Source organism: Bubalus bubalis, chromosome 6 (assembly GCF_019923935.1).
Source record: "Bubalus bubalis isolate 160015118507 breed Murrah chromosome 6, NDDB_SH_1, whole genome shotgun sequence".
Classification (NCBI taxonomy): Eukaryota; Metazoa; Chordata; class Mammalia; order Artiodactyla; family Bovidae; genus Bubalus; species Bubalus bubalis.
The window spans coordinates 50,859,571-50,885,901 of record NC_059162.1 but is presented as its reverse complement, the minus strand read 5'-3'; the positions used below and the strand labels follow the sequence as shown (position 1 = coordinate 50,885,901).

Genomic DNA, 26,331 nt, shown 5'->3' with positions numbered 1-26,331 from the left:
AAAAAACTGCTCTTCTATGTGCAAAAGAAATAAAAGGTTATTTTGAAGCGATGTAAAAGGAACAGAATTGTGACAAAAATCAATAAATTGGTAACAGGGATGTTTGAGTTCAATAGTGAAAGGTCTACTAATAGTAACCAATTACAAATTAGGAATATCACAACTTTGGAGAACAGATATATCTCAACATTAATAAATCTAGTTTTAGGGTTTTTTGTTTTTTAAAATAAACCAAATGTCACCTAGAAATGGGAAAATATCTTGCAACAATAACTGAGGGCAGTTATAAAACAAAGTAAAAATCAGTCAAATAAGCCAAGGTCTCTGTTTTTGCTACTGAGAAAAGAAGTGTGTATATTCCTATTCTTGACAGATACAGAGCTTTGAGGCTTAGGTAGAATTGTCATGAAATTGAAGCAAAGGCATGGGAAACACTTTTTTTGGTGGGACCCATAATTCTCCTGTCGATGGTTGTGGTCCTCATCGTCAACAAAAAAGTCCGAAATGCATTACCTGGGTGCAGTCTCAAAAATGACAGAATGATCTCTCGTTTTCAGGGCAAACCATTCAGTATCCCAGTAATCCAAGTCTATGCCCCAGCTAGTAATGCTGAAAAAGCTGAAGATAAATGGTTCTATGATGACCTACAAGACCTTCTAGAACTAACACCCAAAAAAGATGTCCTTTTCATTATAGGGGACTGGAATGCAAAATTAGGAAGTCAAGAAACACCTGGAGTAACAGGCAAGTTTGGCCTTGGAGCACAAAATGAACCAGGGCAAAGGCTAACAGAGTTTTGCCAAGAAAACACACTGATCATAGCAAACACCCTCTTCCAACAACACAAGAGAAGACTCTACACATGGACATCACCAGATGGTCAACACTGAAATCAGACTGATCACATTCTTTGCAGCCAAAGATGGAGAAGCTCTACACAGTCAGCAAAAACAAGATGGGAGGCTGACTATGGCTCAGATCATGAACTTCTTAATGCCAAATTCAGACTTAAATTGAAGAAAGTAGGGAAAACCACTAGACCATTCAGGTATGACCTAAATCAAATCCCTTATGATTGTACAGTGCAAGTGAATAATAGATTCAAGGGATTAGATCTGATAGACAGAGTGCCTGATGAACTATGGACGGAGGTTCATGACATTGTACAGGAGACAGGAATCAAGACCATCTCCAAGAAAAAGCAATGCAAAAAGGTTGTCTGAGGAAGACTTACAGATAGTTGAGAAAAGAAGAGAAGCTAAAGGCAAAGGAGAAAAGGAAAGCTATACCCATCTGAATGTAGAGTTCCATAGAATAGCAAGGAAAGATAGGAAGTCTTCCTCAGTGATCGATGCAAAAAAAAAAAAATAGAGGAAAACAATAGAATGGGAAAGACTAGAAATCTCTTCAAGAAAATCAGAGATACCAAGAGAACATTTCATGCAAAGATGGGCACAATAAAGGAAAGAAATAGTAAGGACCTAACAGAAGCAGAAGATATTAAGAAGAGATGGCAAGAATACACAGAAGAACTGTACAAAAAAGATCTTCATGACCCAGATAATCACGATGGTGTGATCACTGACCTAGAGCCAGACATCCTGGAATGTGAAGTCAAGTGGGCCTTAGAAAGCATCACTACAAACAAAACTAGTGGAGGTGATGGAATTCCAGTTGAGCTATTCCAAATCCTGAAAGATGATGCTGTGAAAGTGCTGCACTCAATATGCCAGCACATTTGGAAAACTCAGCAGTGGCCACAGGACTGGAAAAGGTCAGTTTTCATTCCAATCCCAAAGAAAGGCAATGCCAAAGAATGCTCAAACTACCGCACAATTATACTCATCTCACGTGCTAGTAACATAATGCTGAAAATTCTCCACTTCAGTCAGTATGAGAACCGAGAACTCCCAGATGTTCAAGCTGGATTTAGAAAAGGCAGAGGAACCAGAGATCAAATTGCCAATATCTGTTGGATTATAGAAAAAGCAAGAGAATTTCAGAAAAACATCAACTTCTGCTTCACTGACTAAAGCCTTTGACCGTGTGGATCACAACAAACTGTGGAAAATTCTTCAAGGGATGGGAATATCAGACCACCTTATCTGCCTCCCAAGAAACCTGTATGCAGTTAAGAAGCAACAGTTAGAACCAGACATGGCACAACAGACTGGTTCAAAATTGGAAAAGGATATATACTGTCACCCTGCTTATTTAACTTATATGCAGAGCACATCATGCGAAATGCCAGGCTGGATGAAGCACAAGCTGAAATCAAGATCACCAGGAAAAATATCAACAACCTCAGATATGCAGATGCCATCACCCTTTTGCAGAAAGTGAAGAGGAACTAAAGAGCCTCTTGATGAAGGTGAAAGAGGAGAGTGAAAAAGCTGGCTTAAAACTCAACATTCCAAAAATGAAGATCGTGGCATCTGGTCCCATCACGTCATGGCAAATAGATAGGGAAACAGTGGAAACAGTGGCAGACTTTATTTTCTTGGGCTCCAAAATCACTGCATATGGTGACTGCAGCCATGAAATTAAAGATGCTTGCTCCTTGGAAGAAAAGTTATGACAAACAGCATATTAAAAAGCAGCAACATTACTTTGGCAACAAAGGTCCATCTAGTCGAAGCTATGGTTTTTCCAGTAGTCATGTATGGATGTGAGAGTTGGACTATAAAGAAAGCTGAGTGCCGAAGAATTGATGCTTTTGAACTATGGTGTTGGAGAAGACTCTTCAGAGTCCCCTTGGACTGCAAGGAGATCCAACCAGTCCATCCTAAAGGAAATCAGTCCTGAATATTCACTGGAAGGACTGATGCTAAAGCTGAAACTCCAATACTTTGGCCACCTGATGTGAAGAACTGACTCATTAGAAAAGACCCTGATGCTGGGAAAGATTGAAGGCAGGAGGAAGAAGGGGACAACAGAGCATGAGATGGTTGGATGGCATCACTGACTCAATGGACATGAGTTTGACCAAGCTCCAGAAGTTGCTGAAGGAAGCCTGGCATGCTGCAGACCATGTAGTCACAAAGAGTTCAACACTACTGAGTGACTGAACAACAGTAACAGTGGAGAAACACAGTTTCTGATTTCTACACTGCTCTTATCTACCAAGATATGTGACCTTGGGCAAGTCACTGAACTTTTATGCATGTCTACCATGTGTCAAACACCATGCTAGCCTATTACATATAATATCTTATATAACCCTCATAATGAATCTACAAGTAGAAGTAGTACCTAATTAAGGCTATGAAAAGGATGTTAAAATAATCTAGCCCAAGATTACAGAACTCAGTGTAGAACTGAGTTGCAAAAACAAGCCTATATGACTCAAAAGTTATCTCCAAGGTTTCTTTTCAAGTTATATTTCAATCTGAAACTTAATACAGACAGACTTTTTAAAAAAATTTTCAATAACGCTGAATAGATAACACCACATGCTATTTCCTGTCAAAGCTATGTCCAGTCATTGACTTCCAAAAACACCCCACCCAATATAAGCTACTGCCAATGGAAACATGTTTATCCTTTAGGCAGTAGAAGTGACTGAGTACCTCTATTTTTGAGCCTGTAATAAGAGAGGTGTAACAAGCCCTCAGTTCTGTGACAAATAAAAGTACTGTAAAAACTTCCAAAGACATTGTATATCATAACTAAGATTTGTGTGTGCATGTAGCCTTGCCACACAGTATGGGGGATCTTAGTTCAATCAGGGATCAAACCCACCAGAGAAGTCCCATAAAGTAAGATTTCTATACAAACACTTTAATCAGTCCTCCTTAGCTGGGAAAAGACCATTCCTCATTAAATACAGACATATAAGATTCCAAGTGTAGATAAGACAAAATTTGATTTAGTGGTAGGATATTTACTATGTGTTATTTTCAACATGTTTAATATTTTAAATTGCAAACTAAACATTCTTATTTAGATTATGCTTAGGAGAAAAACACCCAAAATCCACTTACTAAAAACAAGGATGATTTTTAAATTCTCCAACTTTAATACTTATATAACTTACCTGCATAAGCAGCAATCCAACTATAAAAGCACTTCCTTGACAGTAACCAACCTCACGATCCACTAAAGAATATGCCTAAAAAGTAAAAAACACTGTTCAAAATACTTTATCATGATATAGCATACCTTCCTTCTCTAAAAGCCTAAAAATACTGAGAAGGTGGGTTAAAGACCATTTATTTTTTAGAGAAGCTCTTGCTTCCTTTGCTGTAGATGCTCTTACCCTATATGATTTACTACATAAAATTTTCTTTTGATGATTTACAAATTAGGAACTGTCAGCTCTTAAGGACAAGAAAATAAAGGAATTTGTACTCAGGGAAGCGGCAAAGCTTAAAAATCATTAAAAATATGTAGCTGATAGAGTAAAATTTGAGTAGGATGATGGTAAAGCATTGACAAAATTGATATGGTTTAACAAGAAATCATAATTTCACAGGGGTAGCTAAAAGGGAAAGGAATTATGCAAAGAGAAAAGACAATATTGGAAGAAAAAATTACAATGCCACAGACTTTCAAGGGTGAGGAGCTCTTAGTGATGCTGGCCATGGCAAACAGAAAATCTGCTCCCAGATTGTGAAACTCATAGAAGGTGAATTACTCATTTTCATGAAGGGTCTTCTCTATGGTATGTATAGTCATTTATAGGTTATTTGACTTCAACTAATACCAAGCAATGTAAGGAATTTTCCAAGAGTTCTCCAAATCAGACAGCAACCTAAACATCAGAATTAAAGTCAAAATTATGCTAAAATCAAATTGATTGCCGAAGCAACTGATTACTAGAATGAGTTCATACTTCATTATGAGAAATGTTTAATTTCAACATAAGAATTTATTTCATCCCCCCCCCCAAAAAGAATAAATAGAACTTACCTTCATTACATTAAACAAAACTTCCTGTCCAAGGCTATCTTTTTCCTTAAAAAAATTGTGTTCAGGATAAGTTCTAGCAATGTCCCTTCGGATCAATTTTTCACAAGGTGAGGTCATTTTCAGGAGTTCTGAATACTGATCCTTAATTGGCATACTTTGTGCACTGCACAAAAGTTGCCAAACTATTGCTCTAAAATGATGGGGTATCCCTTTACGAACAAGTTCCTAAAAAATAAAAATAAAAATGTTTAAATGACTTATTTAGTCTTCCTACCTTGAAAGCCACGGGGATTGGAAGCTGGAGTGGAGCAGATGACTTTTTAAAAAAAAAATTTTTTTTTTTTTTTACTTTCCCAAATTTTAATTCACAAAGCTACTTTTATAATAAGACTGCTAAGTCACTTCAGTCGTGTCCGACTCTGTGCGACCCCAGAGACGGCAGCCACCAGTCTCCCCCGTCCCCGAGATTCTTCAGGCAAGAACACTGGAGTGGGTTGCCATTTCCTTCTCCAATGCATTAAAGTGAAAAGTGAAAATGAAGTCGCTCAGTTGTGTCCGACTCTTAGCGACCCCATGGACTGCAGCCCACCAGGCTCCTCCATCCACGGGATTTTCCAGGCAAGAGTACTGGAGTTGGGTGCCATTGCCTTCTCCGTATAATAAGACTAGGGAACTTTTTAACCAAAGCTAAGATTTGGCTAAGATACTGATGTATTGTGTTCTGATCAGAGGAACAACAATGCTGTGGATAAATTTCTGTCATTTCACTCAGAGTATGGCCTCTCAAGGTATTAAGGAACTGATAATCTGCAGAGCTGTGAATGACAGATAGCATGGTAACCATGATCTTTCAAAGGGCTGTTTTATGCTTTAAAAAAAAAAGAGTAAAATAATGATAACTGAAGGATTTTGGATGTCACCACTTCATTTCTGAATCTATATTTCTACAGTTAGGAGACTTTTATAATAGCTGATAGCTGCAAATCAAAACTTCTACTGGCACAATTGAAGAAAACATATAAAGTGACCTCTTCATCATAGCACCTGGGAAGTACTAGAATCCAATTTTTTTTTTTTAATCTTCTATCAATCTCTGCCTGATGGAATAAGAGGAAGAACTTCAGCAAAGAATATGAATACCTTAACTTGTTTCTCCTTCTTTTTGCGCACATCTTCCCATTCATTAACAACTCTTCCCCAAAGAATCCAAGAGTCTTCTTCAAGGTGACTGAGGTTGCTAGAGGCTGATGAACTTGACACCAGGGAGGAGCCACTGTTCCTTCTTGATCCATTTACAGATCTTAAAGACTTACTATCTGTCTCTAACAATCTAAAATATAATTAAAAATTGTTCAAGATCTCACAGTGACACTAGATGACAATATTAGAGGAAACACACTGACTAAAACCACCCACCCAGGCCAGGCACCATAGTAACTATTTGCATGAGTATTTTACCACAGGAGGTCTCAGTAAGGAACATGGAACTAATAAGCCACCACCAATTGGAAGAGTTCAGGAAAGGCCAAAAGGAGACCGCACCTGTCCTACCACCTCCCAGGATCCTGACATCCATCTTGCCTGAGCAATGGGTATGCCACCAGGAAGGACTCATTTTCGAGACTGATTGGCCAGAAACAACCCAGAAACTAATCTCATCAACGCAAAACATGAGACAGCAAGCCACACAGCAGAGCAGTCCTCCTGGGTTCCCTGCCCAGGTGCCCCTTCCCAATAAAGTATCTAGCTTTGTCAGTATATGCACCTCCTTGGACAATCCATTCCGAGTGTTAGACAAGAGCCCACTCTCAGGCCCTGGAAGGGGTCCCCCTTTCTGCAACAACATGATGATACTTAAGGGCTTCACTACAGCAATTTAGCCATAGTTTTAAAATATACGTAATTTTAAAAATGTTTGGTTGACATCTACAAAATTAATTGCTACATATTTTTTTCTACTAAGAATAGCAATTTAAAAATTTGATAAAGTAAATTATGTTAAATATTTTAGTGCTATTAGTCCCATCATAATTTCCCTTTATCTCCACTAAAAATTCAAATTAGAAGAAGTCTTCTGGGGAGAAATTCACTGGGAACGCTTCAGGAAAAAAGAAACTGTACTTGAAAGAGGTATTAACTAATTTTATGGAAGAACTAACCCTAACATGTTTAAAATGTGTCTAGGACTAAAAAAGTAAGGCAGACACACAAATTAATCAAATCTTTGTCTCTTTCAATTTTGCTTCACCCAGGCATAACTGATCTGCCCAAAGAGTGTTTTGTCTGGCTCATGCAATGTTTTGTGTAAAAAAAACGAACAATTACTAAAACTAAAATTAGAAGATTTCATTTGTTTATATACACATACATCTGTGTGTGTGTGTGTGTGTGTGTGTGTGTGTGTGTGTGTGTGTGTTAGTTGCTCAGTCATGTCCAACTCTTTGCGACCTGATGGACTGCAACTCACCAGGCTTCTCTAGGCATGGGATTTTCCAGGCAAAAGTATCAGAGTGGGTTGCCAGTTCCTTCTCCAACATACATTTGTATTTACAATTCCGGATCTCTTAAAAAACAAGAAGGGCAAAACTAGCCTATATTCCAGAAAAACAGGGTGTAGCAGGGTAGAAGCTTCTCCCTTTAAATGAGAAAGGACTTTAATCCACTGACTCTCCATAAAACCTACTATCTCCCAGAAACTCAGGCCAGCTAACAGCTGTCATTTATCACTGGACATGCACTTTTAAATTGAGACCTCATCACTGTTAAGGCCCTATTTAAGGCCTCTTCCTTATCTGTAGAAAGACAGGTTAAGATAATTTCAGAGATCCATTCCATAACTCAATACAACATCAAATCCATTACTTCTTTCACGTGTAAACAGGCTATCAAAAAAAAAAAGGCTGGAAAATGTGGCTCTATCATTATTAAGATGTAAATTACATGCCATGGGGTCCTAAAACATCTATTTAACATGGATACTATTTACTTCCAGTAACTCCTTCAGAAAATCATCTGCTTAGACAAAAAATGCTCCCAATATTAATTTATGATGTATAAAAACTAATAAAGAAACATGAGTCAAATTATATTTAGCAGACTATAAAAAATCCTTTGCAAGCCACATTTATGTCTTACTCATCTTTATATCCCTTTATATTGTCTTTGTATTTAGCTCAAAACAAAATACACTGAAAACTGACAGAACTGAAATAAAACTCAAACCCCCATATTAAAGAAAAAAAACTTCAAATATGAGATGATCAAACTCAATAACACAATAATATAAACTAAAACACTTTCCTTATTCATGGCATAATTTAATACATTTTTTTCATGGCAACACTAAATGAAATAAAATGTCCCAAATATTGCCAGAAATAGAAAAATTTATAAAACAGCTTAATTCAGGGTCAATTATTTGCTATAAATAGTCTTTATCAGAAAAAAACTAATTAATGATAAAGTTTTGCTTTAAATACTATTTTTTCCATAGATATTATTTTAATAAGTCCACAATATAACTTATGAAAAAAATAAGTGTATGTATACAAGTAATTTTATGTATGATTCTAAACCTCAAGATTTATAAATGGAATACACAAACAAACTTTACAGAAATAACCTGAATCCAAGTTCATTTCACTTAATTATTCATTGAATGCTTGCTAACTTCCCTGTGGCTCAGCTGGTAAAGAATACTCCTGCAATGAGGGAGACCTGGGTTCCATCCCTGGGTTGGGAAGATCCCCTAGAGAAGGGAAAGGCTACCCACTCCAGTATTCTGGCCTGGAGAATTCCATGGACTGTATAGTCCATGGGGTCACAACGAGTCTGACATGACTAAGTGACTTTCACTTTTTTAGGATTCCCTGATGGCTCAGACAGTAAAGTGTCTGCCTGCAATGTGGGAGACCCGGGTTTGATCCCTGGGTCGGGAGGATCCCCTGGAGAAGGAAATGGCAACCCACTCCAGCACTCTTGCCTAGAAAATTCCATGGATGGAGAAGTCTGGTGGGCTACATTCCATGGGGTCGCAAAGAGTCGGACACAACTGGGCGACCTCACTTCACTATATGACAAATAATTAAATTTCACCACTACCATTAATAAAGACATGCAGTTAAAAAGGAAATACTGGTGTTTCCTAAGCTAAACAGAAATCTGAGATATAATGAAAGCATAAATGAAAAAGTACCTAAAAAGAAGGGTGTTTTGTTTATTTTTTAACAGTCAGAAAGGTCTCAGAGATCTCCATGTTATAACTTTTAGGATAAGCAGGAAAACCAAATGAATTCATGGGTGGATTAGAGAAGAGAGTTAAACAGTTCATCTTCAGAGGACAATGCAATAAGTACTATAAATATACAAAACTTTGAAAAACATTACAAATGATATATTCCAAGTACAGACTTCACATTATTTAAAGATATTGTCCCTGCCTTAATTCACATAATACCAACAACAAAAAAAAAGACTCAAAATAGACAACAGACTTGAATATAAAAACTAAAACTATAAAACATCTTGAAGAAAACAGGAAAAAGTCTTCACAACCTTGGAATAGGCAAAATTTATTAATGGGACACAACAAACATTAACCATAAAAGAAAAAAATTGACTAAAAAATACTAAATTGCCTTTCAAATTTTAAAAGCTCTACTTTGAAGAAAATGAAAAGGTAAGCCACAAACTGAAAAAAAAAATATCCTCAACATATGCATCTGACAAAAGACTGGCATCCAGAATACAGGAAGAACACTTATAGTTGATAATTAAGAAGGCAAACAATACATTTTTAAAAATGAGTAAGAGATTTAAACTGACACCTTCCAAAACAAAATAGTCAAGTGGCTAATAAGCAACTGAAAAACATTCAACATCCTTAGTCACCAAAGACACCCAAGTTAAAACCATACTATGTACATAATCAGCATGGCTACAATTTTAAAGACTGGCCATACTAAGTGCTGCCAAAGATGAGACCAATTGTGACTTTAATATATCCATGTCAGTAGTAAGAGTTCAACCACTATGAAGACTATTTGGCAATTCTTTATAAAGTTGAATACATTTTTATATGACAGCAAGAAAAATGAAAACCTACATCCACAAAAAGACTTACAATTTAAAGTTCAGAAAAGCTTTATTCATAAAGTCCAGAAACAACCCATATATCCAGAAAAATAAACGGTCAAATTGTGATATTCATTCACTGCAACATCACTCAGATACAAACTGCTGCTGATACATAACATTAATCTTATAAACATTAGGTGAAAGAAGTGAAGAACAGTGTTACTTGCTCAGTCCTTTCCAACTCTTTGCAACCCCATGGACTGTATGGAGCCCATCAGGTGAAAGAACCCTGATGCAAAAGAGTACATACTACTTGATTCCACTTACAAGAAGTTCAAGAACACATACACTACAGAAGAAAAGCCTTTCTAAATATGACACCAAAAGCACAGGTAAAATAAAGAATATATTTAAACTGGACTCATCAAAATTTTAGATGTTCTGTACCTCACTGGATGCCATTAAGAAAGTGAAAAGAAAACCCACAGAATGGGAAAAACTATGCACAATCCATAAGATTTCTATCTAGAATATATAAATAACCCTTACAACTCAATACTAAAAAGATAAACCAATTAAAAAATGGGCACAGAATAAGAATAGATAATTCTCCACAAATATATATAATTGGCCAATAAACACACAGAAAGATGCTCGACATCACTAATGATTAGGGAAATGCCAATCAAAACATAACAACACACTGCTTCACAGTACGGCATTATAGTATGGCTATAATGAAAAAGACAAATAGCAACAAGTGTTGGTGAAGATATGGAGACATAGGAACCCTCAGACACACTGATGGGAATATAAAATGGTAAAATCACTTCAGAAAAAAAGTCTGGCAATTTCTTAAATGGTTAAACACTGAATTACCATATAAACCAGCCATTCCACTCCCAGGTATATATTAAAGAGAAATGAAAATCTATGTCCACACAAAATCTACATAACAAGTGTTCATGGCAATATTATTCATAATAGCCAGAGTGGAAACAATCCAAATACCCATCAAGTACTGGATGGATAAAAACACTGGTATATCCATAAGGTATAGTGTCATTCAGTCTTGAAAAAAAATGAAGCAGAGATACAGGTTACAACATGGATGCTGGAACATGGAACCTTGAAAACATGCTAAGTGAAAGAAGCCAGTCACAAAAGGAAACATGTTATATGACTCAATTTATATTCAATACCTAGAATTCAGAAAGTGGATGAGTTGTTGCTGAGGACTGGAGTGGGAGTAAGGGGAACAAGGAGGGATGGACAGTTGCTGCTAATGGATATAGTTTCTTTGGTGATGAAAATGTTCTAAAAATGATGGTGGCGATGACTGCAAAACTCTGTAAATACATAAAAAATCACTGAATTACACACTTCATATGGGTGAACTGCACAGTATATGAATTATAGCCTCACCAAAAAGAATAAGCAAAATATATCCACAGCAATAAAAATCAGAAGAAAAGTTCCTGGTGGAGGAGTTGCTAAAAGGGGCACAAATAAATTTTCTAAGATGAAAAAAACTGTCTACATCTTAATGGGTGTGGGGGTTATACACAGGTGTATATACCTGTTAGGTGTTTATATCTGTTAAAGCTCAAACTGTACACTTAAGAACTGTGCATTTCTCTCTTGCAAATTATATATCAACCAACCTAGAGCCAGACATTCTGGAATGCGAAGTCAAGTGGGTCTTAGGAAGCATCACTACAAACATAGCTAATGGAGGTGATGGAATTTCAGTTCAGCTATTTCAAATCCTAAAAGATGATGCTGTCAAAGTGCTGCACTTTGGAAATTTGGAAAACTAAGCAATGGCCACAGGACTGGAAAAGGTCAGTTTTCATTCCAATCTCAAAGAATGACAATGCCAAAGAATGCTCAAACTACCACACGATTGCACTCATCTCACATGCTAGCAAAGTAATGCTGAAAATGCTCCAAGGCAGGCTTCAACAGTACGTGAACCATGAACTTCCAGATGTTCAAGCTGGATTTAGAAAAGGCAGAGGAACCAGAGATCAAATTGTCAACATCTGTTGGATCATCAAAAAAGCAAGGGAGTTCCAGAAAAATATCTACTTCTGCTTTATTGACTACGCCAAAGCCTTTGACTGTGTGACCACAACAAACTGTGGAGAATTCTTCAAGAGATGGGAATACTAGACCACCTGACCTGCCTCTTAAGAAATCTGTATGCAGGTCAGGAAGCAACAGTTAGAACTGGACATGGAACAACAGACTGGTTCCAAATACGGAAAGGAGTATGTCGAGGCTGTATATTGTCACCCTGCTTATTTAATTTCTATGCAGAATACATCATTAGAAACGCTGGGCGGGATGAAGCACAAGCTGGAATCAAGATTGCCGGGAGAAATCTCAATAACCTCAGATATGCAGATTACACCACCCTTACGGCAGAAAGTGAAGAACTAAAGAGCCTCTTGATGAAAGTGAAAGTGGAGAGTGAAAAAGTTGGCTTACAATTCAACATTCAGAAAACTAAGATCATGGCATCTGGTCCTGTCACTTCATGGCAAATAGATGGGGAAACAGTCGAAACAGTGGCAGAATTTAATTTCTTGGGCTCCAAAATCACTGCATATGGTGACTGCAGCCATGAAATTAAAAGATGCTTGCTCCTTGGAAGAAAAGTATGACCAACCTAGACAGCATATTAAAAAGCAGAGACATTACTTTGCCAACAAAGGTCCATCTAGTCGAAGCTATGGTTTTTCCAGTAGTCATGTATGGATGTGAGAATTGGACTATAAAGAAAGTGAGCACTGAAGAATTGATGCTTTTGAACTGTGGTGTTGGAGAAGACTCTTGAGAGTCCCTTGGACTGCAAGGAGATCCAACCAGTTCATCCTAAAAGAAAGCAGTCCTGAATATTCATTGGAAGGAGTGATGTTGAAGCTGAAACTCCAATACTTTGGCCACCTGATGTGAAGAACTGACTCATTAGAAAAGACCCTGATGCTGGAAAAGATTGAAGGTGGGAGGAGAAGGGGACAACAGAGGATGAGATGGTTGGATGGCATCACCAATTTGATGGACATGAGTTTGAGTAAACTCTGGGAGTTGGTGATGGACATGGAGGCCTGGCGTGCTGCAGTCCATGGGGGTCCCAGAGTCAGACACAACTGAGCGACTGAACTGAACTGAATGGTGGCTCAGAAGATAAAGAATCCACCTGCAGTGCAGGAGACCTGGGTTAGATCCCTGAGTTGGGAAGATCCCCTGCAGAAGGGAATGGCTACTCACTCCAGTATTCTTTTCCGGAAAATTTCATGGACAGAGGAGCCTGGCGGGCTACAGTGCTTGGGGAATGCAAAGAATCAGACAGTACTGAGCGACTGACACTTTCACTTTTCACTTTCATAAAAATTTATTAAAAATACTATCTCTGGTTAATGACATTAGGGATAGTAAGAATTAGGTGAGAAACTACTGCTTTATATTACTGAAAGCCCTTCAGAACTTTTTTAAAAACCATGATTATTATAACATGATCACAAAAACAGTGACTATTTTTGATATATTAAGTGTATCTATTTTGTAAACAAAGGAAGGTATAAACACTACTTTCTCTTTTTTCAAATTTGTGGTCATTCTATCAAAGTTTAGAATTTTCCAAGTAAAAACTTTAGAATTTTTTTTCAATGCTCTGGATATAATGAAGTCCTTCTGTCTGAGAGAATGAGAACATTTTCCAGAAGTAATACTTGAGCTGATACTACCAAGTCTCTCTCCACTAGCTACTTAATCATGGTATGTAGGAAAAGAATTTACATACTCATTAAAATATGTAGACTTTACAGAATGTGTAGTTAGAATCATACATTTCTATTTATTTTTGCTAAAAGCAGTGATTCTTTTTTTTTTTTTTTTTAATCACCTCAGGAAGACTCCTAGACAGGTTGCAACCTAGTTTCAATTAAAATACTCTTGACATGGTAGTAAAGGCACACTGCCTGAAAATGTGAGCAGTTTTCAAAGACTATGTAGCCAGGCACCTGAGAAAGTGGTAATACAGCATTACTCAGAGGTCTGTGGGCTAGTGAGAAGTCTATTCAAAAGTTACTCATTTACCTTCCTTTTCCCAGAACACATAGGTTCACTGCCTTGCAAGGATTTACTGCAAAAAAAAAAAAAAAAAGGAAGCTACCTCCCCACCCCATCATAATTTTCTTATGACTAAAACAAGAAGAAATCCATTGAATTAAAGGAAAAGTATACTGGCCTGGTAGGAACATTGTAGGTGATAATCAAAGGCATTCTCCATAGGCAGGTGTGGCTTGGGGCTACACAATAACTGAGAGACCTAAATTTATTCATCCTCCTAGAATGCTGCAAGACTAAGGCATCAGAGCTTGGATTTCTACTGACTGGGGAATAAATATATAATCTGCAGCCTTCCACCTAAACAACTCCAACTTTCTGTACCTCCAGCTCTAAGGGTAGCATTCAAAGTAGCTACAGTTCCACATTATCTGAGGTGGGGGTGCTAAAGCCCATTGTCAGCTGGACTTCCAATAGTATTAAGGATGGAAAATGTCTAAGATTCTTTGACTGCAGAAGCTTAGGATACTTGGCAGAGAGAAAGCATTTCCAATTCCAGTTCTCTAAAGTGAGAACAACACTTTGTTGGTATGTGCCAACAAAGAGAATAACTGGGTCTTTAGGTCTTATTTTAGAGATTATCTTCACCATATTCTTGCTACTGAGAACTGAACCTTCATCTCACCAAGGGGCCACCTATCTGAGGAAAATGGTACATTGTGCACTTCATGACGGGCCTATGAGAAAAAAAAATAACTTATGTACAATGCATATATTTGATAAACATGAAAGAAAATAATTCTCTACAATACTACGAAAAATACAAAGGAAGAGAAAAAAAAGGGTTTTTTTTTGGGTTTTTGGAGTTTGAAATACTTGGAAGACATATCCATGTAGATAAATAGCACAACAGTTGAAAAGTCTACAAATGGAAATTTGGCAATTATTTGACAAACTTTTTTAATATCCTGTTGTACTCAGTATAATGCTTTCCCATGGATACCAGAAATAAGAGAGCAGGATACAAAAATAACAGGTCAATATGCCAGCTGGGAATGTGTAAACTGTTAAGATAATTGATAAAAGCTAAGGAAGGAGCTAAGAAAGCTAAGGAAAAACACTGCTATATGAGAAAAACATTTGAAAAGCTAAATACATTGTCACTTCATTGCAGAGGGAGCAACTTTTCAAACACAGGGTTCAAACACTCATGTAACCTTACACCAAACAAACAGGATATGAAAGTACAGGGAGAAAGACAGCAGCCTGCTGTCTAAAACCAGGCTGTTCCAAATCAATAGCAACAGAATACATATCTGACTCACAGAGGAGTCACACCCATTCCCATCTACATCAGCAAGCATATACATGTCTCAGAAGCAAGAAGGAAGAATTAAGAAAAAAAACAAGGAATTAGCACAGGAAGCAACAACTCAGAAACTCAGATGGGAGGAGCCTAAATGACAAGAATCTCTCCAGTTCTGAAAGCACAGGGGGTTTTTCTTTGGCTTTTGTTTCTTTAAGATAAGGTCTCAGAGAAGGTGAATGCATGAGTCTTGCAGGCCAATCTCAAATATTCTGATCAGAAACTGACGGTTTAGTGACTGATTTTTACAGATATTCCAGACTGAAGCTAAGTTGCAACAGAAAGAGTAGTACAATAAATTCTTTTAATTAATCCCATCATCAAATTCCTCAGGAAACCAGACAACCGATTAAAAATTTAAAACAATTCTCCTATGAAAAGAAAAAGAATAAGAGGTTAGAGTGACGATCTAAAGAACTCTATGATTAAAAATATATGTTTTTAACACAGACTTGAAAATACTTGTTTTGTTCAGAAGCTTTTTACCACTTCCTTAAATACGCATGGCTGTGTTACAGACAGTACCCTTAGATAACTGAGGTAATGCTGTGGTGGTAAAATTATAAATGTAAAAGTTAGATCACCGAGATCAGTACTATCTAACAGAAATATAATGCCAGCCCCTTACATAAGTTTAAATGTTGTAATAGCCAAGTTTAAAGTATAAAACAATAGATGCAATTTAATTCTAATAATTTACTTTATCAAACACAGTCAAAACATTACATATTCTTACTACACAATCAAAATTTTTTCAATTGACGATCTCTCTTTTTTTTTTCAAATCAGCTCTTCAAAATCTGGAGTATGTTTTACTTTTACAGCTCATCACAATTCAGACCAGTCACATTTCAGGTGCTCAACTGTCACATACGGCTAATGGCTTCCATATTTGACAGTGTAGACTTAGATGTTACATAAAATATATTTACTTTAATTTAGAAGAACTCTTTCCATTTTCTTGTCCTCATATTTCACCCCCCGAATCTGCTAAAAAGTAAAATCTGACTCTAAGTAACAGGATGTCAAAGGAAACAAACATGGTTGCAATGCCAAATTTTTAAACCAAATAATGGCCCGTTCAAAATTTAAATTAGCATTATTCCCCTGCTTAATTAAAATGCACTGCTATTACACTTGAACCTTACCTTCTTGAGTTCATCTCTGCCAAAAAGTCTTTGTAATTTTAAAATGAAAAACACATTTAACATAGAAAAAAAAAATAGCTATCCCATTTCAACCTCAAGGCTATCAATAATTAACTTTGATCAAACAGATCTTTGATATTTTATTGAACCATTTCTTCACATCTTACTGGGATTGCCACATGCACTGATTTTAAAAAGTGATTACTGCAGTAAAACCATGGGAGGGAAAAACAGCTTCTTTATAGGACTTTGATATTTTTATGTTTCTTCTATTTTAACTTTCTAAAATACTCTTTTTTATACTTTCTAAATCAAAAGTAGTTAAACAACCTAAGAGTTTCATCTACATGTGGGGAAGAGAAGAAAAAATCCTAAATAAAAGCATCTTCCCTGTTACAAGTACTAGCTGCATCTCCTAATTTTTACTTTAAATACATAACTTACATATCTACGTTACAAACCACAGAAGTGGTCATAGAGAATTTAAGCTATTATTCTTGCAATTTCTCCTTAGACATAATACATTGGTGGAAAGAAGAGCAGAAGAGAGGAAGGAGAGCTAGATTTTAATGTTTGTCATTTTATTATTTATTAAAGCCACAAAGATGTGTTTTTCCACCAGGATTGTTTTCCTAAGGCAAAACAAACAATAGAGTGCTGCATTCACCCAGTCTCTACACGTAAACCCTTCTTGTGGATTCTGAATTTTACCAATTTCTTTTTTTTTAAAGAGATTCAAAACGTGAACTCAAAAAAGTAAAAGATTTGAGCAATTCATGGCATCTGGTCCCATCACTTCATGGGAAATAGATGCAGAAACAGTGTCAGACTTTATTTTTTGGGGCTCCAAAATCACTGCAGATGGTGACTGCAGCCATGAAATTAAAAGACACTTACTCCTTCGGCTGAGCGCCGAAGAATTGATGCTTTTGAACTGTGGTATTGGAGAAGACTCTTGAGAGTCCCTTGGACTGCAAGGAGATCCAACCAGTCCATTCTGAAGATCAGCCCTGGGATTTCTTTGGAAGGAATGATGCTAAAGCTGAAACTCCAGTACTTTGGCCACCTCATGCGAAGAGTTGACTCATTGGAAAAGACTCTGATGCTGGGAAAGATTGAAGGCAGGAGGAGAAGGCTACGACAGAGGATGAGATGGTTGGATGGCATCACCAACTCGATGGACATGAGTCTGAGTAAACTCTGATGCTGGGCAGGAGGAGAAGGGGACGACAGAGGATGAGATGGCTGGATGGCATCACTGACTCGATGGATGTGAGTCTGAGTGAACTCCGGGAGTTGGTGATGGACAGGGAGGCCTGGCGTGCTGCGATTCATGGGGTCGCAAAGAGTCGGACACGACTGAGCGACTGAACTGAACTGAACACCAGAACAAATGGTGACAATCTTGTGCTCCCTTTATTTCTTCAAAGTCTTATTTGTCAAAAATCTCTTTTCTAGACATCTTTAAACAACTCTCACAATTATCATTTGTTAACACATATGCCAAGTGCATCTAGAACTCTGGAATAAATTATGAATTACTTGGGGAAAAGTTTATACACACACATCACTTGCAATAATTTTTTAAAATTTATTTATTTATAACTGTGTTAGGTCTTCGTTACTGCACCTGGGCTTTCTCTGGTTGCTGGGAGTGGGTATTGCTCTCTAGTTGCAGTGCATGGGTTTCTCACTGTAATGGATTTAACTTATATGCAGAGTACATCATGAGAAATGCTGGGCTGGAGGAAGCACAAGCTGGAATCAAGATTGCCAGGAGAAATAGCAATAACCTCAGATATGCAGATGATACTACTCTTTCAGCAGAAAGTGAAGAACTAAAGAGCCTCTTGATGAAAGTGAAAGAGGAGAGTGAAAAAGTTGGCTTAAAGCTCAACATTCAGAAAACGAAGATCATGGCATCTGGTCCCATCACATCATGGCAAATAGATAGGGAAAACAATGGAAACAGTGACAGACTTTATTTTGGGGGGCTCCCAAATCGCTGCAGATGGTGACTGCAGCCATGAAATTAAAAGATGCTTGCTCCTTGGAAGAAAATCTATGACCACCTAGACAACAAATCTATGACCAACCTAGACCAACCTATTAAAAAGCAAAGGCATTATTTTGTTGACAAAGGTCCATCTAGTCAAAGGTATGGTTTTTCCAGTAGTCATGTTTGGATGTGAGAGTTGATGTGAGAGTTGGACTATAAAGAAAGCTGAGAGCCAAAGAATTGATGTTTTTGAACTGTGGTGTTGGAGAAGACTCTTGAGAGTCCCTTGGACTGCAAGGAGATCCAACCAGTCCAATCTAAAGGAGATCAGTCGTGAATATTCATTGGAAGGACTGATGCTGAAGCTGAAACTCCAATACTTTGGCCACCTGATGCGAAGAACTGACTCACTGGAAAAGACCCTGATGCTGGGAAAGATTGACGGCAGGAGGAGAAGGCTACAACAGAGGATGAGATGGTTGGATGGCATCACCGACTCGATGGACATGAGTCTGAGTAAACTCTGGGAGTTGGTGATGGACAGGGAGTTTTGGTGTGCTGCAGTCCATGGGGTCACAGAGTGGAACATGACTGAGCAACTGAACTGAACTGAACTGTTGAGGAGCACAGGCTCTACAGTGCTCAGGCTTCAGTAGTTGTGGCACACGGGCTTAGCTGCCCCATGTGGAATCTGCCAGACCAGGGATCAACAATTTTTAATATAGTATTTTCTATACTGGTGGTGGTAGTGGTGCAGTCGCTCAGCTGTGTCTGACTCTTGCGACCCTGTGGACTGTATGTAGCCTGCCATGCTCCTCTGTCCATAGGATTTTCCAAGCAAGAATACTGGAGTGGTCTGCCATTTCCTCCAGGGGATCTTCCTGACCCAAGATCAAACCCTCATCTGAAGCACTGCAGAAGAATTCTTTACTGCTGAGCCACCAGAAAAGCCCTGCTCATTTATGACCCTCTTCCAAATTCATCTTATCCAAGAAACTCTGCCAAACCACATATTAAAACTCTCTCTTCCTGAAACTTCAACCAAAACTCTTTGCTCTAAATCTTTCAAATATAATAAGCAAAGGGCACAAAGTTAAAATCAACACATACATAAAACCGACATGAAGTTATCATCATGTGGCACACCAAGCTTTCCATCTTACTCATCAAATGCTGACAGCCAAAGAAATCCCTTTTAAAAGCACTTTCTAGGAAATGATCATCAGAAGAGGGCAATTTCTATTGCCAGGTTTGTGTGAGCTAACATTAGGTCTTCTTTTTGTGGTTCACATGGACCAGGTTCAAAATCTCTAGCTTATAAATTCTCTTTCCAGGAAATTGCTCTCATGCCTCTATTTTCTATCTCCATACCAACAGGAAGAGACCAAACCTAAGGACAAGTCATTTTTAAACAAAAATATCAATAACTATCTCAGCAATAAAATAATTTTAAAGCTGAGCAGAGTTAATATTCAGAATATATTTACATATAGTATTAACTTCTAAATTAACTATCAAATAATGTCTATTTTTCTAATCTTATTCAAGCTTCTTCCAGCCAAAGGAAAATGCAAAACTCTCTTAAAGAAAAAAAATTACTTCATTATGGCCATGATAGAGTAACAGATAAGAGATTTACTCCCTCCCAAGAAACAACCAAAAAATACTGGACAAGATATATCAACTATATGAGAACAATGTTTCTTTTCTTAAAAGACTCTGGACAACAGGCAACAATGGACAGCTATTACTGAAACTCAGGAGATAAGTGAAGTAAGTCCTATGATTGCCATCTTACCTGTCTTGAGTTTCCAGATCCTGGCTTGGGCAGGGAAAATCAACAGAACCTAGTGAACTTTCTCAACTGAATGGATAGAGCTGAGGGCATGAGGAGACCAAGGTAGCTAGAGTCCAAGGAACAGAATACCAGAAAGGTAAGTATACAAACAAGATCTTCAGAGATTTGACAGAGGGTACCCATTAAGTATTCAGCTGTGTACTGATCAGCATATGTATGTAAGTAAAGTACCCAAGGCTAGCGATAAAAGCCACCATTCACACAGGGCCAGGAAAGTAACCATCCCCATGGGTTAGACTGAAGAATCTGTTTCAAGGCATACTGTGTAGAGTACACAAAAAGGTCATGCCTCGGGAGGAGGGAAAAATAGCCCTAAGCTGTGTACTTCTGCATGTTCATGCATGCTCAGTCACTCAGTTGTGTCCAATTTTTTGCAACTCTATGGGCTGTAGCTCACCAGGCTCTTCTGTCCAAGGGATTTCCCAGGCAAGAATACTGGAGTGGGTTGTTACTTCCTTCTCCAGTGGATCTTCCCAACCCAAGGACTGAACCAGCATCTCCTTCAATGGTAGGTGGATTCTCTTACCACTGAACCACCTACGAAGTCATTCAAGAGCAAATTCTTTCTAAGTAACTTAACTGCATTCTTGGGCAAAGCTTAAGAATCTTTATAGGACAACAGCCAAACCAAACAAGGTAAAATTCACAATGTGAGACATCTAATCAAATATTATCAGGCACACAAAGAAGCAGAAAAATGTAACTAATAAGAGGAAAAAACAATTAATCAAAAGCAAACTGAGGATGAGATGGTTGGATGGCATCACTGACTCAATGGACACGAATTTGGGTAGACTCCAGGAGTTGGTGACGGACAGGGAGGCCTGGCGTGCTGCAGTCCATGGGGTCGCAAAGAGTCGGACACAACTGAATGACTAAACTGAACTGAACTGAAAATGATATTGACAGAAATGTTAGAACTATCAGATAAGGCCATTAAAAGGTATTAAATCTGTATTTCTGTATGTTCAAAACTTAAGTAGAGACATACAAACACCACTCAGCTCCACCTTCTAGAGATGAAAAATGGGAGAGATGAAAAACACACCGGACAGGATGAATGGCAAATCAGACATGGCAGATCACAATGTACAGAACCTGAATACAAAGCAATAAAAATTTTCCAAAAAATGAACACAATATTAATGAGCTATGGAACAATTTCAAGTGGCCTAATATCTGTGTAATTAGCCACTGAGGAGGAGGAAAGAAAAGAATTTTAAAAATTTGAAGAAATGATTGAAAAGTTTTCAAATTTGAGGAAAATTTTAAGTCTACAAGAAATTCAACAAAGCTCACAAGTAAGAAATAGGAAGAAAACTACAATTAGGCACTTTAGAATCAAATTACTTAAAACCAGGAATAAAGAAAAAATCTTAAAAGGAGACAGAAGGGAAAAAAGACACATTATCCACACAGAAACAAAGATAAGGATTGCATCCGATTTCCTGATATAAACACTGCAAAAGTGATGTCAATGACACCTTATTACAGTACTGAAGGAAAAAAAACAAACAAAAAACCCTGTCAACCTAGAGTCTTTTACTCAGAGAAAATATTTTTAAAAATCAAAGGCAAAATGAGGACTCAGACAAATAGGAGCAGCCCACACTACATGAAACATTCAAGGAAGTCCTCTGTGCAGAAGGAAAATGCTATCAGTTTGAAATCTGGAGCTAAAAAGAAAGAACCAAAAAACACCAGAAATGGAAGCTTTATAGGCAAACATAAATTTATATAGAAAAATATAAATTTTTCCCTTATTTCCTTATTTTCTCCTTATCAATCTCATTAAAAGGTAAATGACTGTTGAAGCAAAAATAACAATGTAGCATGGGGTTTAAAACATACACAAAAGTGGCTTTCCCTGGTGGTCCAGTGGTTAAGAATCTTCCCTGCAACAGAAGGGACACCAGTTCAAACCCTGGTCTAGAAAGATACCACGTGCTTCAGGGCAACTAAGCCTGTGCCTCACAATTACTGAGCCTGCACTCTATAGCCTGCACACTCCAATCATTAAACACGCATGCCCTAGAGCCTGTGCTCCAAAACAAGAGTGAGTGTGAGTGATAGTTGCTCAATCATGTCCAACTCTTTCCAACCCCATGGACTATATATAGCCTGCCAGGCTCCTCTGTCCATGGAATTCTCCAGGCAAGAATACTGGAGTGGGTTATCATTTCCTTCACCAAAACAAGAGAAGCCACTGCAATGAGAAGCCCACGCACCAAAAGAGAGTATCCTCTGCTTGCCACAACCAGAGAAAGCTTGCATGCAACAATGAAGACTCAGCGCAGTCAAAAGTTTAAAAATAAATAATTTTTAACAAAAATAAAATATACAAAAGCAAAATGCTTGACAAAACTAGCACAAAGGACCAGAGAAGAGAAATGGAAATGTACTATTCTCAATTTTTATACTACATGTGAAGTGGTATGAGATCTCTTGAAGGTACAGTATGTAAGTTAAGGATATACACTATGACTCCAGCAAAATAACAGTTATAAATAATAAATTAACAAAAGATAAAATAGAATCATAAACAATATTTCATTCAAAAGGCAGAAATACTAAGATAAAGAACAGTAAAAATAAGATGATGAACATAAACATATCAATAATTACATTAAATGTAAATGATCTATTTTACTCAAAATCTGAAAAACACTGTGTTCAGTAAAAGAAGCTAGTCACAAAAGACTACCAATGAAATGGCCAGAATAAGCAAATCCATGGAGACAGTAGATTAGTGGTTACCAGGAAGAAGGGTGAAAAGGGGAGACTAATGGATACAAGGTTTCTTTTGGGAGTCATAAAAACATTCTGAAATTGGATAATGGTAATATTTACACAACTCTGTGAGTATACTAAAAACTACTAAACTCTACACTTTAAAAGGGTGGATTTTTATGGTAAGTGAATAATTAAAAGCACAAGAGCAATACAATAAGAATATTGGCAAAGGGTTCTGAAACAATAATAAGTATAAATTTTCCTAGACCCAGCCCTGCAAGAAGATTCTAATCCCAATTTCACTCCATAAGGAGTAAGTATATGATTTGCTTTGGCCAATAAAATGTAAGTTGAAGTTATGTATATCACTCCCTAGTAGACGTTTTAAGATATATTTCTTCTATATTCAAATATTTCCCATTTGACACGAGTCTGGTTTATCCTGCAGAGAGGCTGGTCACTGGTCCAGAAATTAAGAAGTGTGCAATAAAAATGTACTCAGCCTAAAGTCTGAGATGAACATAAATGTAAGCAAGAAATAAAATTATGTCACAGTTGTTTTAAAAGTGATCTAACTACCATAATTAAAAGGTAAAGACTGTCAGACTATTTTAAGAAGCAAGAGCCACTATATATTGTCTATCTGACAAACTGTAAAGATAAAAACAGAATAAAAGTAAAAAACAGAAAAGTATATAAACTTCCAACACTATTCAAAAGTTACAATGACTATATGAGATAAAGTAGATTTCTAAAGCAAACAATACTACTAGGAATAATGAAGGCATTTTGACAACAGGATGTAACAATTCTAAATGTTTATATATACAACAATATAACTTCATATTATATGAAACAAAGACTGATAAAATTTAAAGAGAAATAAATCACAATTATAGTTGGAGGTTTCAATACCCTTCTCTCAATATCTGATACAACAAGTAAACAGAAAACCAGAAAAGATACGGTAGACTTGAACAACACCATCATACGGTAGACTTGAACAACACCATCAATTTGAACCAATTAACATTTATAGAATATGCCACCAAATAACAGATGAATATACAATCTTTCCAAGTGCACATAAAACATGTATCAAAACAGACTATACTCAGAACTATAAAACTTAAAAGGATCCTGCAAAAGCAGAGCTTCAGGAGAAATGTATAGCATTAAACACTTCAATGAGAAAAGAGGAAAGATCACAAAAATATTACAAGGACCTAAGACATTACAAACAAAACCCAAAGACTTTAGATAACAACTACAGACTGAGCTTCCTCCTGAACACAGATGCAAAAATTCCAAACAATATTTTAGCTCATAAAATCCAACAATATCCTATAAAGACAATATATAATGACTAAGTGGGGTTTAACTTTTTAAAAAAAGTAATCTGTCAAATTAAAAGAGGAAAACAATTGATCATTTTGATAGATTTAGGAAAAGCATTTGACATAATGCAACATCTATTTCTTATAAATTCTTAACAAATGAGAAACAGAACTTCTTCAACCTGATAAAAAGTCATCTATAGAAACCTACAATTTACTCATTTTTAATGCTTTCCCCTTCAGTTCAGTTCAGTTCAGTCGCTCAGTTGTGTCCGACTCTTTGCAACCCCAGGGACTGCAGCACGCCAGGCTTCCCTGTCCATCACCAACTCCCGGAGCTTGCTCAAACTTGTGTCCATCGAGTCGGTGATGCCATCCAAACATCTCATCCTCTGTCATCCCCTTCTCCTCCTGCCCTCAATCTTTCCCAGCATCAGGGTCTTTTCCAATGAGTCAATTCTTCACATAGGTGGCCAAACTACTGGAGCTTCAGCTTCAGCACTTCCAATGAATATTCAAGACTGATTTCCTTTAGGATAGACAGGTTGGATCTCCTTGCTGTCCAAGGAACTCTCAAGAGCCTTCTAACACCACAGTTCAAAAGCATCAATTCTTTGACGCTCAGCTTTCTTTATAGTCCAACTCTCACGTCCATACATGACTAATGGAAAAACCATACCTTTGACTAGACGGATCTTTGTTGGCAAAGTAATGTCTCTGCTTTTTAATATGCTGTCTAGGTTGGTCATAGCTTTTCTGCCAAGGAGCAAGCGTCTTTTAATTTTTAATTAAAATAATTTTAATTTTAAACTTTCCTGTTAAGATTGAGAAAATGACAAGGCTATCTGTTCATTATGTGTATTCAAATTTGTACTGAAGTACTAACCAGTTGCAATAAGGCAAGAAAAAGCTATAAAAGGTATCCATATTGTAAAGATGCAAATGTGCTTTTATTCATGGACCACATGCTCATGTATATAGAAAATCTAATGGAATTAAAAAAAAAAAAAAAACATACCAGAACAAGTGAATTTATCAAGGCAACAGAATACACGAATGATAAAAGAAAAAAGATTGTATTTCTATATGCTGACAATGAACAATCAGAAATTAAATTTACAAAAGCAATACCATGCACAAATAATAAGTAAAAGAAAAATATAATGTGTTCATGGGTGGAAGGCACCATTGTTAGGAATGCAACACTATTCTGATCAAAATCTCAGCAAGTGTTTTTGTACAAATTACTTGACGTAAAATTCAGAAAGGTATGATAAGGAGCAAAAATAGTCAAAAGAACAAAGACGATTAACACTATCTGATTTCAAGACTTATTATAAAGCTATAATATTCAATAGTGTCGTATTACCATTAAAGTAGAAAAATAAAGTAATGGAACAGAAAAAGAGCCAAGAAACATACATACACAGACAACTGATTTTTGACAAAAGTGCACAAGTAATTAAGAGGAAAAAGGACAGTCTTTTCAACAGATACAAAAACAAACATGCATACTCAAAAACAACTTTGATTTATCCTTTGTTTCATACAAAAAAAAAATTAACTCAAAGTGGACTATGGTAAATGTAAAACTTAAAACTTAACACAGAATTCTATCTGTGTGACCCTGAGTTATCAAGAACACAGTCCATAAAAGAACAATTTCAAATTGGACTTAATCACAATCTAAAACTTTTGCTCTTCAAAAGATACTGCTAAGAGAATAAGCCACAGATTGTGAAAAAATATTTGAAAAGCATATATACAGACAAAGGACTTGTACCCAAACTACATAAAAAACTCTTAAAACACAGTATGAAAGCAAACAA

General features: G+C 36.9%; 1 protein-coding gene across 13 annotated transcripts in view; it reads right to left on the bottom strand.

Annotated features, from left to right (window-relative positions):
• The window catches only part of EVI5 (ecotropic viral integration site 5), a 242,191-nt gene that overhangs the window by 144,333 nt on the left and 71,527 nt on the right, over positions 1 to 26,331 (bottom strand). For 10 of the 13 annotated variants that reach the window (XM_044944678.1, XM_006061325.3, XM_025288256.2 and 7 more), the window contains exons 3-5: positions 6,052 to 6,241; positions 4,912 to 5,136; positions 4,037 to 4,111 (exon numbers count right to left, since the gene is read on the bottom strand). In XM_044944678.1, coding sequence (XP_044800613.1) covers positions 4,037 to 4,111; positions 4,912 to 5,136; positions 6,052 to 6,241 — 490 coding nt within the window. Of the gene's footprint in view, positions 1 to 4,036; positions 4,112 to 4,911; positions 5,137 to 6,051; positions 6,242 to 7,378; positions 7,780 to 16,575; positions 17,381 to 26,331 lie in introns of those variants that run through there. The other 3 variants (XM_006061328.3, XM_044944680.1, XM_044944682.1) reach the window with 3 other exon arrangements.